The sequence below is a fragment of the Halyomorpha halys genome, unplaced genomic scaffold (assembly GCF_000696795.3).
Source record: "Halyomorpha halys isolate HHAL.00 unplaced genomic scaffold, Hhal_1.1 Scaffold487.1, whole genome shotgun sequence".
In the NCBI taxonomy this organism is placed as follows: domain Eukaryota; kingdom Metazoa; phylum Arthropoda; class Insecta; order Hemiptera; family Pentatomidae; genus Halyomorpha; species Halyomorpha halys.
The window spans coordinates 261,770-277,079 of NW_027111707.1; the positions used below are offsets into that span (position 1 = coordinate 261,770).

The 15,310-nt window shown below is 28.5% G+C and overlaps 2 protein-coding genes across 2 annotated transcripts; both read left to right on the forward strand.

The window, feature by feature from the left end:
* The first annotated feature begins 1,657 nt into the window (after positions 1–1,657).
* On the forward strand, positions 1,658–5,756 carry LOC106683481 (alpha-aspartyl dipeptidase). Its single transcript, XM_014424982.3, has 6 exons — positions 1,658–2,018; positions 2,198–2,289; positions 2,364–2,518; positions 2,593–2,766; positions 3,242–3,384; positions 5,575–5,756. The coding sequence occupies exons 1-6, from the start codon at positions 1,897–1,899 to the stop codon at positions 5,630–5,632; spliced, it is 744 nt and encodes a 247-aa protein (XP_014280468.1). The 5' UTR covers positions 1,658–1,896; the 3' UTR covers positions 5,633–5,756.
* Positions 5,590–15,301, forward strand: LOC106683480 (neuronal acetylcholine receptor subunit beta-3-like). Its single transcript, XM_014424981.2, has 12 exons — positions 5,590–5,715; positions 5,823–6,010; positions 6,100–6,395; positions 7,362–7,518; positions 7,595–7,740; positions 8,771–8,815; positions 9,044–9,150; positions 11,147–11,360; positions 11,455–11,635; positions 13,522–13,674; positions 13,755–13,912; positions 15,119–15,301. Exons 2-12 carry the CDS (start codon positions 5,941–5,943, stop codon positions 15,260–15,262), a joined length of 1,671 nt encoding a protein of 556 aa, XP_014280467.1. The 5' UTR covers positions 5,590–5,715; positions 5,823–5,940; the 3' UTR covers positions 15,263–15,301.
* Positions 15,302–15,310: the final 9 nt, after the last annotated feature.

Below are 15,310 nucleotides of genomic sequence, written 5' to 3' on the forward strand. Positions count from 1 at the left end.
CTATACATATATACTATTTGTTAAGAAGGACATACACTGACTATCTCGCCTCGCTACAATCCGCAAAGTTCATAAGAAAGGTTTTTACCATTTGATAGTTTACACCAACAGTAACCGCCATAATAATTATAGTACCAGTGTACTAGTACCGAACTGTACCAGTTTCGGAGAAAGAAAATTTCCGTATTTGATTTTCGATTTCGCCTATCAGACCAAACGAAATGTAAACCAGTGCAGACATTCCTTACATAAATAAGGTACTCGGTTGATTTCTCTGAAGATGTGAAAGAATTTTTTGAGTAACCTAGATGGCTTAAGATTTACGTGTTAAGAGTAAACAGCTACGAGCTTTATGAACAATTGGGCATGGCAATTTTTTAGGTTAATAGAGATAGAGACTGTCTGGTAAGAGGGATGAGCATAAAATCTTTCTGTTACCAGATAGTTTCATTTTAATTTAAATGTATAAATCACAGCGGCATATAACTGCTTCTAGCCACCAAAACAATGTAATTAAAAATATCTTTGTTTCCTGCCAATTGATTACTTAGCATTTATCATTATCCTATGAACAGAAACACTCGAAAAAAGATTACGTGTATCCCCTCCATCTGATTCTAAAAAAAGAGAAACAGTACATTTCGACGTATCTAGTACAACGTTATTTAGAGTTATTATTGCTCCGTCAGGAGGAAACTGTGTTTGGCCATAGAAAAACTCGGAGTCCACAAGAAACTCAACTGTATATTTCAGGATGCTTTGAATAAATACCGAGTTATGTAAGCTAATTAATATCCACAATTCAAGGGATGTGTAACGAGATATTACATAATCTGGGCTTGAAAGTTGCTGTCAGGAAATTCAAAACTTAGTCGCCTAGCACTGTTTCAAGCATATCAGTTAAGCTCTGCCTTTACCAATATGGATTTCCAGCCATCACAGGTAGGTTATTTAGTACTCAGAGGTATTTCTGGCATTGTAAAAAAGTATGGAAAACTGGGAATCGTCTGTCAGTCCCTCTATAGAAATTATTTTGAATCTGAACAGGATGCGAGGGGGGGGGGTGAAAAAGTTTAGATTAAACCTTAAACTTTCTGATTTACTTGTCACATTTGTATGCTAATGTACCGTATGAATACAATAAGAAACGCTATATCCTAAAGATGAATTAGCCTCTGAGAGCTAAACGGATTTTATTTTTAAATATTTATTATTTTGCAGATTTCAAAATTCCAACCGTTCACAATCTACCTCCGCTCAATCTGAAGGTATGCAAAAGATCATAAAATAACGTAATCACACCCACAAAAAAATACATGGTAGAGATAAGTGGGAATTGAGAATCATAGAAGTTCGTTTAAAAATACTGATTGGTAAAACCAAACTGAATTTTCACGGTTTAGTGGCACTGGTATTAAAAAGGAGAGAATAACCAAGGCAAATGTCTATTGGTTCTTTTTCACAACTTTCTGTGGATAACTAGAGATTAAAATCCAGTCTTTTGCCCAGTCTACTAGTATTATTTGCTTTTGACTTCGTATTTTTTTAAAGACCACTTTAGTACTTTGTTGTTTTTGCTTAATCATGTTGCCGACTCTTCTACTGCTATGGAGTTCGATATGAATCAATATAAACTTTCTGTCGTAAAACAAGACAATAATTAAATTTGTTATGATCGAGAGCTTCTATTGTGGTTGTTGGGAAGTTGATCAGAAGCGGAAAGCTCCAAATACGAAATGATATATAGATAAATACAAATAAAATGAAATTAAAAAAATGTTTAACAAAAATATCGATTTATACAAATTTAATTTCGATATTATTACATGTTTAACTTTATTTATCTTAGTATTCGAAATTTAAGTGCTTTCCACGCCCACTAGTTGCTTAACGTTAATGTCGAGCAATTTGGTTTCAGTTAGAAAAATGAGAAACTTGGCCTTATTATCTAATTCTACTTTACATGGGTCAGATTATTTTGAATGGGCTGCTGAGTATATTGAACCATTCCTGAAAAAGTTATTACATATTTATTATAATTTATTAATTTTTATTTTGAATAGAATTAGTAGTTATATTGCTGTATGTCATGAGTTCTATTTTAGAGATATAAATTGCTTTATCTTACTTTCACAGCAACTATAATTACTGTTATGTGTGATTTCATTTATGTCTTACTCCTGCTTTTTTGCTTAAGGTTTTCAGTTTCTAAAGTTCTCTTCATACCATACGCCTTGAAGGATCATGATGATTACACTAACAAAGTGAAGAATGTATTTGACAAGATGGGTAGGTTAGCTGTTTTATGTTTTTATCTGCTATTGGCCTGCCAGTTATGATATGCCCTTTCTTTTTTATTTTAGGCGTCAATCTTAGTGGAATTCACACTTCCAAAGACCCAGTCGCTTCAGTAGGTGGATGCCAAGCTATATTTATAGGAGGAGGAAATACTTTTCGCCTCCTAAAGGCACTTTACGATTTCAATTTGATTGAAGCAATTAAAAATCGAGTTCTGTTGGTCAGTTAAATGAAAGCAGTTGATATGTTTTAATAATGTTTCACTTTGTGTCAATATTGTAAATCTGTTATCAGGACGGAATCCCATACATTGGTTCAAGTGCAGGTACAAATGTTGCAACTGTTAACATCTGCACAACCAATGATATGCCAATAGTTTTTCCTCCTTCTTTTGATGCTCTTGGTTTAGTCCCATTCAACATCAATCCTCATTATATTGAGACTGAGGCTAACTCGAAACATATGGGTGTAAGTAATTGGAAGTACTATATTAACCAATGCCTTTCATGAATAATTAAGCATAGTTTGTTTTATAATTATATGTTTTATAATGATGAGAAGATAGTTGACCGTGGATAATACATATGAAGAGAAGGTTGGGGATGCGGTCAGAAAATAACACCAATAAGTTGTAAAACCTTATTTAATAGTGCTAACGTTTTGGCCAGAATTTCTAGCCTCCATCAGGGCTAAGAACAAAGAACAAGATAACAACCAATGAATAAAGAAAAAAGAAGTTATTGGTGTAATTTTCTAGCGACATCCCTCAACCTCAACAAACCTTGACAAACCTCAACTCGACATCTTCTCTTCACATATATGTTTTATGTTTTGGAAGTAAATATTCTCTGTAAATTTTAGCCAGAATGAAGTTTATCGACTTACACGTTTCTTTTCTTACTGAAATATTCCTTGTTTTTAACAATTATGCATTATATTACAGGAAACAAGAGAACAAAGAATTAAACAATATCATGAAATTCCTGGAACACCTCCTGTACTTGGCTTAAAAGAAGGGAGTCTATTATTTGTGGAAAATGACTCTGTAATACTAGAAGGACTCACTAGTGCAAAATTATTTATGCCGTATGTCAATATAATTTTTTGATATGTTGACTAGATTGGTATTTTAACTAATATATAATATAATAACATATTACTATTAAATTTTATGTCCTGATTTAAATATTTTCAAAAACGTTTGCTGATAATTTTCTAATGTCAATACTATTGACCCCAAAACACATTTCAATTATTAAATTTTCTATATCTTTTATCGGGTATCAACAACCTTTTAAATATAAATGTTGTTAAGTGTTACACATTTGTTTAGTTATATGAGTATTTATAGTAATTTCAGTAATTTTTTTTTTTTAATTTATCACAAAACAGACAAAAGCGTGATCTAGATTTCTATGCTAGTAATCGATCGAAATAAACCTTCTTAAGTATGTTTTTTTTCCAATGCCTTTTAATGTAATTGCATTTAGCAACGATTAGATATAGTGTTAATTATTTTATCTTTTTATTATTAGCATTATTGATTAAATATTAGCTTTATGTTAATTGAATATGGGTCCTTTCTTCATCTATTCTTTCTATTCAGCTAAGAACTTAAGCATTTGGATAGCTATGAATGACTCACATGAAGAGATAAATAAATAATCTAAATATTTTAAATTAAATTTTGTTTGCTTGAAATTTAAAACATAACAGATCATTTATTTCTCTCCATTATGTAAAAAGTTTTTAGTGATCACCGTGTAATATTTTATTTCACATTTCCGTAGTAATAAAAAAATAAAAGATATTTTTTAAATAGAATCACAGAGGAATCAAAATGTATCAAGAAAGTTTTTAATACCGTGTAATATTTTATTTTACCTATAAGGTGGAATCATAAAAATGGTTATTAAAAAATTGAGTTTAAATGATGAAGTACGCATTAAATTAGTTATACCATTTGAGCAATGAGTGGTACAATTAAACAAGAAATAGTATAATTTGTAAAATGGGGATTGGTCCCCTGTTAGGTATATCCAGTTTTATATAGAAATAGGATTCATTAATCATAAAGTTTATGGAATTATCTTCCAATAGTTATTTTATTTTGTCACATTAATATAAATCCTAAATACATTTTTTTTTTCGTCAGTAATCTGTTAGGTGGACAGGAGGTACTCCCTGGTAAATATTTAATCATTAATTTAAATAATCACAAAAAAAGAAATTAAAATCATTCAACTTCATTGCTTTGTATTATTTAACTTGAACAGAATCATTTCATGCATCTTTTTGTTTGAGTGCTTTATTTTTTATTTCCTAGAAAGAAGTTATGAGCTTTATATTAGTGGTTCTGAAGTTGCCCACGCCTAAGACAAAATCAATTACATCACATAGATTTTAGACAAGAAGATAATTCAAGAATTTTAATATCTATTGATATTCGAAAATTATCAGTCATTTTTAACAGTGTATATAGTGCATATAATTCATGAGTGGAAAACTTATATAAAAAGAAATCTCACTTTTGGTCTTTCGAATGAAATATGCAATGTAGTGCATACATAGTTTATATTAAAAAAAAATATTTTGAAAAATTATATGAAAAAAAATATATTTGTTTAACAGAAGTCTCAAGTTAAACTAATTATTAATAGGTAGTCAAGTTATAAGTGGCAACTATTCTAAAGAACTATCCTAAGAAGTTATTAAAGAAATTATGTTATGTGGGTAGTATTGTTGAGGTTATTAAAATATATTTTCTATTTAGAAGTTATTTCTTCTTTCTGTAGAAATTTTCACTCTAATTAATTTTAAAAAATAGGCCTAGAAAACTCAAGTTAAAACTGTAGTTAGTTGATTTACTTATATACTTACTTATTATATACTCTAATATATATGGATATTAAGTTAACTTATCTGTTAATTGTTTTGGCAATCATGTAAATTTTAGTCTTTGGTTTTAATGGTATTTATGAAAATAAATTACTCAAGTATAATTCTGTAACTAAACATTTTTCTTTCACTGCTTCAAAACTAATGAATATGAAAAAAAAAATTTGTTTGTGTTAATGGTAATAAAAATATTAATTAAGAAATTTATGAATACTACATATTAATTAATTTAAACTTTATTTTAATTTATCTCTCTTTAAATAAATTGTTATAATGTAACTAATATGATTTATCAATAATAATATATTTAATTATTGAATAATTATAATGGAAATTTTTATTATTGTCATACTTAAAATATTTTTTATTTTTCTATAGAAATGCAGAAACCAGGGATTATCCAGTTGGCTCAGATTTAAGTTTCCTTCTGAAATGAAGACACCACAATAATATTGAAGACGAAAATCATTCCTAAAGTATTAAGTTTCTGTGTAGTATCAGAATTAATTTTTATGTACAGTATGTTATTTTTTTATGACAAATAAATATATTTTAAAGTATCATTCTGTTTCTCCCTTTTAATATAGTTGCAGGAAGTGTGTAACTACTTATCATTATATTTGTAGATTACATAAAGCCACATTACTGGCTCACTGATTGTCGGTATTTATTTTGATATCAAAGGGAAGTCCATTCTTGCATTCAAACTGATAAAAACTTCCCTTATTCTGATATAATATTGAAATGTTAGTGCAGCTCTTAGTAACGTTTCTATTATCAGTTAAGTTTTCAGTAGGTGCTCGGGAAGATCCAGGTAATTTTTATATCCATTTTCTCAGCACCGTGCATTTACAGGTTTTATATGTTTTTTTTTTTTTTTACATGTTTGTAATATTGTTATAGATGCCAAGTGCCAAAATGTCTTTACCTATGGCTATGGGTACCGAAAGTTTTATAATCTTCCTCAGTCATCATTCCAAAACGGAAAGATAGCATTTAATTTCTCTGTAGCTTCTTGGAGCAATGGTCATATATTATTCTCAGAAAGTACGAATACCTTTTCTGCTTATGAAGTAGTGCTTGGTGCAGGTGGTAATGAATTTTCTGAAATAAGAAAATATAATCACCGCAGAATGGAACCCAAAACACATTTAATGACGAAAAACATACTTTCTCAAATTCAGCCAAGAAATTTTTCCGTTAGTATTATTAAAATAAGGTCAAATATATAAGATGATTTAGTACTTGGTATATTACTAATTCTTATTATTGTTCTTATGAGTGCTTACTGTATAGGTAAATTGTTAGTAAAATACAATTGTCACTGTTTTATTAATTTAGTTTTCTTCTAATACAAACATGTGAAACCAAAGTATCAACCAAGCAATTTGATAGAAATGAAGACAAATAAAGCATACAAAGATACAACATATTTATTATTTGGTTTATTCTAAATTTAAAATTAAATGTTAATAAATTACATAAATGAAAACATTTTATAAAAATAACTAGTTTTGCCAATAAAATTTAAATATTTAATTTATTTTATATAGCTAGTTCATGTATACAAATTTTATTAGATAATGCTATTTTTTTTCTTAAATAAAATTTATTATATATATGTACATATAATAATATATATTTATTATCTTGTCTGACAAGATAATTGTTGTTTTATTAATAATAACAAAATTATACAATTAGTCTCAACCTTCTTTATTAAAATGTATTACATGTCCAATGTTCTGACTGATCTGGCCATCATCAGAATCAAGATCGTCATTTTAGTATCTACTCGTTTTTAGTGTTGTGATAAGTTAATGATATTAAAATACAAATATTGTGAAGAATAGACTTTATTATCAAACGTTATAGTGACAAATAAAGGTTTATTTTGACTATATTAAATTGACTTGGGCATAATAGCCTGAAAAGTTTTATAGATCAATGTGAGGCTGTGATACTAAAATTTTGATGGCTGCATCGGCCAAAATGTTGGACATGTAATATGTTTTAATAAAGAAGGTTGAGACTAATTGGATAATTTTTGTTGTTATTTATGAAATCTATTATTTATTTTGAATAACCTTTACAATAGTGTGATTTTATGAAAGTTTCAGTTATCATGTTTATAAAACAGATTATTTCATCAAATTTCATTATAGGTAACCATAAAAGATTCTATAGTTTCTGTTTATTTTATGAACAACACTAAATGGTACCTTCTAATGGCATGGGAAGATAGTTCATCATTAGTTGTAAGATACATTTCATTTTGTTCCTGGACAGCAGTATCTGGCGAATGGCTTTTTGATTGTAAAGGTATATTATCCTCGAAAAAATTATAATCATCAATTTAATTTAATCATATCATAATTAAAGTGCATGAATACATTAGGAGCTTCTGCTGTTCCTGAAAGTATGACACCTTTGAAAAAGTTAAGAAAACAGCTTCTGACAAGTTATGACCCTTATGCGGTGCCAGCTAGTGACATCGACAAAGTGACTATTGATGCATCAATAGAGCTGCAATACGTATCTTTGGTTTGAATATTTTTTTTTTGTTTATTCTTTATTTCTAAATTTATATTTATGAATAATTGTTATATGCTAAACAGTAAAAAAGCTTGCTTTACATTTGTGTGATAATTCTATTCATTCTGCATCACACCTGGTAGTATCATAGTTTTGGAGATTAAATCGATGATTCAAGAATTAATATGTTATCTATTGCTACTTAATAAAATAAGATTATTCATTTACTTCTATTTTTTTTTCGTTGCTTTAATTTGAGTTGTGAATTAGCTTTAGTATTTTTAAATTAGTGTTAGATTCCATTTTCATTAGCATTTCCTTGCTAACATTGTAGTTATTTTTTTTTTGGTCCTTCCTTACAATTTGCTGTTTTATTTTTATGCAGTCACAGTAGTTTGTAATATGTCTCCAAGTTATTTTGAAATTACTTCTTTTTTGTAAACTATTTTTGTTTCTCCTTTGACCGCAACCCTGACCATCTTCCTATTTATCAATTTTTACGGTCAACTATATATACATATATACTTTTTTTTTATTATTAGATTAATGTACCGTGGCCTATGAGACAGTACTTAATACAATCATCAGCATTTTCTCTCTGTTGTGTTATAAATGTTACCATGAATAGTTCAACACTTACGAATTTTACATTTCTTTTTATGCTACAGTTACAGCAATAATTATTACTTCTCTGGTTACTACTATCTCTTGCAGGACCACAATAACTAAAAAATAACTCTTACCTTCATTTACTGTTTATCTATGTTATTTACTTAAGAATCTTTGAATTATGGGGGTATTCAGAATTTTATTGAGCCGTAGTGGCCTGCAGGTTAGTGGAAAAGGTTAGGAGTAGGGTGCACTCGTTGGATGTAATCAGGTGGACTGTCCACCATCTATGGAACACTTTCCAATTTAAATTGCTATATAATTTACACTTTCCTAAAAGTGATGAAAAATTAATTGAGCTATATAAAGGAACATAGTTTTTTAATATGCTACTACAAATATAATTATCTTTCTTTTTTTTTAATCTTAGGATGCTAAGAAGTCAATCTTGACCACTCATGGAAAGTTTTATTTTGTAAGTATCACAATTATTCTTATTTAATATGTGTAAAACACATTATTTTAAGTGAACCAGAGATAATTTGTGTTAAGGTTTTGATCCCTACCTTTAATGGGAACAGCAAAAAATTCTTAAGTTAGTTGAGGGGAATATAATATTAGACTTATAGAACCATAAATATATTTATTATTAGTTAATATTATCTAAATTGAATGTAATACAGTATAGTTCATCTTTGTTTAGACATGGTTTGATCCCAAGTTGCAATGGAATCCAAAGGATTTTGGGAATTTAACAAGTATTACATTGTTACATCGTGAAATTTGGCTACCTGACTTTATATTGTACAAGTATGTACACTTATCTACTGCTACATTTGTACTTTTTACTCATACATTAATTTGTTTCTTTAAGTTGTTTATCATTAAGTTATTTTCTTGACATGTTGATAATATTTTTTTTTACCAAAGAATCGGGAATATTACATCTGCTTTGAAATTAAAGATTTCAGTTTGCCTGAAAAAGTTTCTGAGAATTTAACAAAAATGGAAAAGAAAGGGAATTTCATTAAAAAAAACACCTTAATCAAAGAATTTTTCAAGCGAAGAGACACAGGCTGAAATGTATTTACACACTGAACAGCATTATAGTGCTTTCAAGGATTTTTTGTGATAAGCAATAGTCGATATTGTTATTAGAACTCATAAAACTTTATTAATCTAATGTAAATTAGTGTATAAAGTGTTTATTGCCTCATATTTCAGAAAAGAAAATGGAAGATAAATTATGTACTTATAGTAATGTCCTATTATAATAATTTCAATGACTTAGAATTCTTCCAAAAATAATCTGAAAAAGTCAGGGGATTTAAAAAAAAAAGGTCTTGGCAGACGCCCTGACATTTTTATGTTCCTTTTATATGTAAACTTGCAGTGCTTCACATTTCCCCTGCACTAAAGTTACATTCTGTCTGCCTGTTTCATATATATGATCATGTGTATCTCATTAACCAAATAACGTCTAAAATTTATGTGGGGAAAAAATGACTTCACAGAAAGTGTTATAGTGCATTATTTGCAAAAATAAACATTTTTATTTAGATAAACTTTTTTTAAACCACTTAGGTTTGGCATTTTTTCAACCCCACTTTTATTCCACATGTACAGTATGACATAAATCATTATTAAAACATACTGCTTTCCAGACAATTATAGCCATTTTCCTATGCCATTTTTCAATATATGGTTACTGCTCCATTCCTATGGGTCATAGCATGATGGTATGTGGCCTAAAGCCTTCCAAAATAAATGGCCTACCTAACAGAAAAGTAATTTTTCAAATCAGACAGCTATTTTTTTTAAATTAGCCTAATGAAACCAACAAACTCTTCAACTTTATATAATAGTATAAAACAGTAGCTCCCAACCTGTATTATGTGAATCTCTTCCAAACAATCTGCAAAATAATTTAGGAATTAAGAAATTAAATTGTTATGTTATCCAAACTTGTTGATAAAATTAATTTGTAACTCTAAAGAAAGGGTTCTGCTTTCTTTAAACATTTCTTAGCTTTTGCTGAAAAAACAGATTACTTTATTTTTATCAACTGTTAATTTAGGTGTTCTGCCATTTTCCTGCTTCTACCATATGGGTTCCACTACCAAAAAAGGTTGGGAACCAATGTTATGAGCAGAATGAACAGCTATTATGTTCCAGGAAATGTAATTTTCATATTATTTCTAAAACTATATATTTTTATTTAGATAAACATTTTTTTAATCACTTAATATAGGCATTTTTTCTACACTATCCTCATTGGATATGCACAGAATAAGAAGAACTACTATTAAAACATTTAGCTTCTCAAGTATTCAGCTATGTAACTTTTAAATATATGCTTACTGATCTGTTCCAGTGGATCATCAAATACTATCATGCCTAAAACCTTCCTCAATTAAGGTTCAATCTAATCAGAAAATAATTTTTCAAATCAGACTTGTAGTTTCTGAATCTGTTCAAAATTTATTCAAATCTGTTCAAACAAACAAATTTGTCACCTTTTTCATATAAATGTAACTTGTATTTATATATTCATACTATTATATTATAATAATATAGATGGATAGATAAAAAGATTATTCTAGGTTTGAATATATGATATATACAGCTATATTAAAGTATTAGACCAATTCTGGTGTTCAAAACAATCATGCACTTTCCTCAAATTGAAGTATATCTAGAGGACTAGATGTTTTTGATATAAATTTTTGTTACCAATAACATGAAATAATAATAATAAAAATAATACTCTATTTTGTTTCAAATATACTTTTTCTTTTATGTTTAGCTCTGAAGATGATGGTTCTTCACCGATGGAAAGAGCTGTAATAAGGATCAGTAATAAAGGTACTGTTAGTTGGTCTCCAGAAGCAAAACTCACTACTTGGTGTGGCCTGGATCTGAAACATTGGCCATTTGATGACCATACTTGTAATGTAAGTCTTGGGCTCCATTCTCATCCAGATCATGTCAGTGTATCACTTTCTTCAAAAAATGTCAAGGTGAGGTTATTTATATACATTGGTTAATATATTACAACCTGTTATGTTCTTATTTACATTTTTCATCCTAAGTTAATTTAATTTTAATTTTTAGCCGGAACTAATATTGAAGGACCTGGAATGGAAGATAGTTTCATTGATTGGAGAGACATCAACAATTGTTAATCCTTGGGATTACAACGAATCAAATGAAGTTCCAAAAGCATTCACTATATCTATTAGGCTTAAAAGGCAGATCGAGATGCACCTTTATGCCTTTGTGCTGCCTACTATTGGTAATTATTCTATTTATTATTATCCTGCTTATGATTTGATTGATACTCCTTATTCAATATAAAGGGTGTCCCAGAGAGTATGTTCTCTTCGCCCTAACCTCCACAATTTTTGCTGGGTCATAACAGTTGCATGTGTTCTATATTTAGAGAGTATAGTTAATTTTATTACCTTCACCAGTTCTACTCCAGCGCATATAACTATGAAGTTTCTAGTGGAACATTTATTTACGGATTTGCTTAGTAAATAAAATTTGATAATGAATTCAAATTTGGCACATTAATCTCATGTGCCCTGTTGTTGGAAATTTGCAAAAATTGCATACTTTTTTTTACGTGTATTTCAGGATGTCTTGGATCAAAAAAGTGATCGGTATAAATTTTCTTTAAAATTTGTTGTACTATCAGAATCCATAAAAGAATTTCCTCTTCCCATTTGAAATTATAGAGTTAGGTGGCTTTTATAAGAACTGAAGAAAGTTAAAAAATAACAAAACTCTAAAAAAAAATAGACCACATTTCACTATTGTGACTAGTAGATCTCAAATCAAAATTCTACTAATTTTAATCATTATAGGGATGAATTTGTATATAAAGTAATTCTGTATATTTATTTTAAAATTTAGTTAGTGGTGGATCTTTTAGCTATTAGTCTAAATATAAAAATTATAGCTTGGTAGTAACTAGCTCATTGGGTAAAGTACATGTAGGACTCCAAACAAAGCTTCTTACATATGGTACATGCAGGACCCCAAAAATTCATGAACAGATCCTAGCTATGGCAGGAAATTAATTTTGTGTTCTTAAGTGTGCACTCAGTTTCTATAAAATGGGTACCTCGTCCTTTAACGAGTTGGTGAATTTACCACCTGGTTGAACATGACCCTAGGATCACATAAACGTTGTTGGATATTGATATCCGCATTGAAATCTTTAATACCTAATTTTTACTGTCTCAATCCAACAACTTACCTCTGTCAGAGTTCTGAAACCTTTCAATTTCTTAAATTACTTTTATTAAAACTGCAGTAAGAATTTAAGAATCAAAATTAATTGAATAAAAGCTTAAGCTGTCCCTATAGAATTGAGTATAATGAAATATATACATGAACTATAAAAACAAAACAGAATAAATTCTTGGATTGTTAAAATAATATGCGTAAAATAAGTATATAAATTTACTACTAAATTGCTCTCAGATAAAATTATAATATATTTAAATATGGACATCACTTTTGCCAATCATAAAATTACAGTAAAGTAGATAGAAAAAAAAGTATTGATGTAATATTCTAACTAACTAAGATATCAAATGATAAATACAACAGAAAATCTAATTTACACGAAAATAGGTTTAACTGATAAATATTACATGAAAGTTACTAAAAATAAAATTTACAACACTTTAATTAAACATTTCTATCCATTCAGACTAATAAATAATTTATGTTTTTTCTACTTGTATAAATGAATTGAAAATTCTGTGTAATAAAAAAAATTAAAAATGTAGGTATCTCAAAATAATATATAAGACTAATTGTAATAAAGAAGAAAATAATCAAAACAATAAATTGCAGTGACTCTCATGAATCTAAATAAATTTCCAATATAACTATTGTAATTAAAAAAAGTTAAAAATATTACCATAACATAAAACCAGCAATGCCTATTATGGTTGTAAAATAACAAAGAAATTGTATCTATTTAAAAATACCAATGTAGAGATAAAATGGATTTTTATAATGTAATGACTTAAGCAGAGATCATGACAACCCCAAAAGTATAATTTTTTATGATATTCTGTTTATTTATTTGTACTCATCTTAACTTTAACAAGTATAAAATAATACTTCATTGTAGTTATGTGTTTATAATTTTTTTTTTTTCAGTTTGTATTTTCATTATCTTAGCATCCTTCTGGATGCCAATATTTGTTTGTAAAAGATTATATCTTCATTCAGCTTGTCTTTTCTTACTTTTTCTCAACCTCATTGCTGTGGATAGAGCTCTACCTGCACTTCCTTCTTCAACACCTTACTTATGTAAGCATTCATTAGACAATACTATCATTATATTTAAAAAAAATTAAATTATTATAATCACTTTTTTTTTTTTTTTTTAGTGACAGTTAACTCTAATTTACTACTACTAACAGTAATACACATTATTTTTTGCTGCTTCATAATTAATAAAGTTGAATTTCATGAAGAAAATGTTTCAAAATTCCTCGACCGTATCGTTTCTCACCCTTTTGTTCATTCTTGGTTCTGTATTCTAGGGGTAAGTTTTCTCCTTTTTTTTTTTTATTTTTACAGTAGTATCTATTGCTATGTATCTGTGTTAAAATTAAGTCAGGATGCCAGGATAATCGCTGAAGGCAATTAAGTTAGTGAATTAATTTATATTGAGTCCTGTAAAACTATTATTATAATTGGATTGTTTTCCAAAGGCTTTTTGCGTGTTTACCTGTTACCAATTAAATACCTTTATATTTATAAAATGTTACCATTAATTATATACTATAATAAGGGGTGGTATTGTGTAATATGATAGTAAATAAACTACATTAAGGAACTAAGTATTTATTTACAATGATTGATAAATTTTGTTATTAAAATGATCCAGATAAATGATTTGCCATAAAATATGATTATTACATTATTATATATATATCTGAATGAGTGCTGAGTTGGTTGATGCCGTGGTGTATAGTAACATGAGTGTCATCTTGTTCATAAGGGATGGCTTTCAAGTATCATAGCTGTTCTCAGGACTTTGTCTGGTAAAAGTGCATCTTGCCCTCTCTTTGGTCTTCTTACTTTTGTACCTCCCCTGCTTCTGTGTTCGCTTTTCTCCCCTAGCCAGATCCCCTTCTCGTTTGTAGAGGCGTTACCTTTTCGGAACCTTATTTCCCATTGGCTATTATCAGCCTCACCCAAGAAAAATATGTTACAAGGGGTGGTACATTTGTACAAATGTTGTTTATAATTGATTTTCCTACCAACAAAGCCAGCACGCAATACCTGTTTTTAATAGATTTGTTCAGCAAGGACCTTTTTACCTGTGCCACTTAGCCACTTGCAAAGTGCCCTTTGTTGAAATACCCAGCACAGGTATGACAAGACATATGGCAAAGACTTTTATAATATTAATACCTTGATACATATCACTATTAATTGAAATGTATCAGAACACTATGATATATTTCTATGTATTGAACACACAACAGTATGATGGAAGAAAACTTTATGGGTGGTTTAATGTCTTAAAAAAGTAAATGGTAGTACAGTAATATTTAATTGGACAATTAACTATATCCATAATTATCATGCTTATATTAAGAACAAATTGTACTTTTTTCTAATGCCTTTTTTGTTATTTATTTATCAGTTTGCTTTCTAATTTATTTAAATTAATGGCAAGGTCAATGTTTCAGGTTTTTATTGTATTTTTATCTTTTTTAACTTGTCTTTCATTAAATTTCAGGAATCTCAGTATTACCATATGAAAGATGAAAGTCAATTGAATGATGACAATAAGCTGAACCAGTGGGCCTTATTTGGAATAATATTGGATCGAATTTTGTTTCTTTTCACGATAATATATATTTCGATTATTCTGATTGTGTAATACTGGATAGAATATTAAAAAATATAAATATTACAATTCTTTATTTTC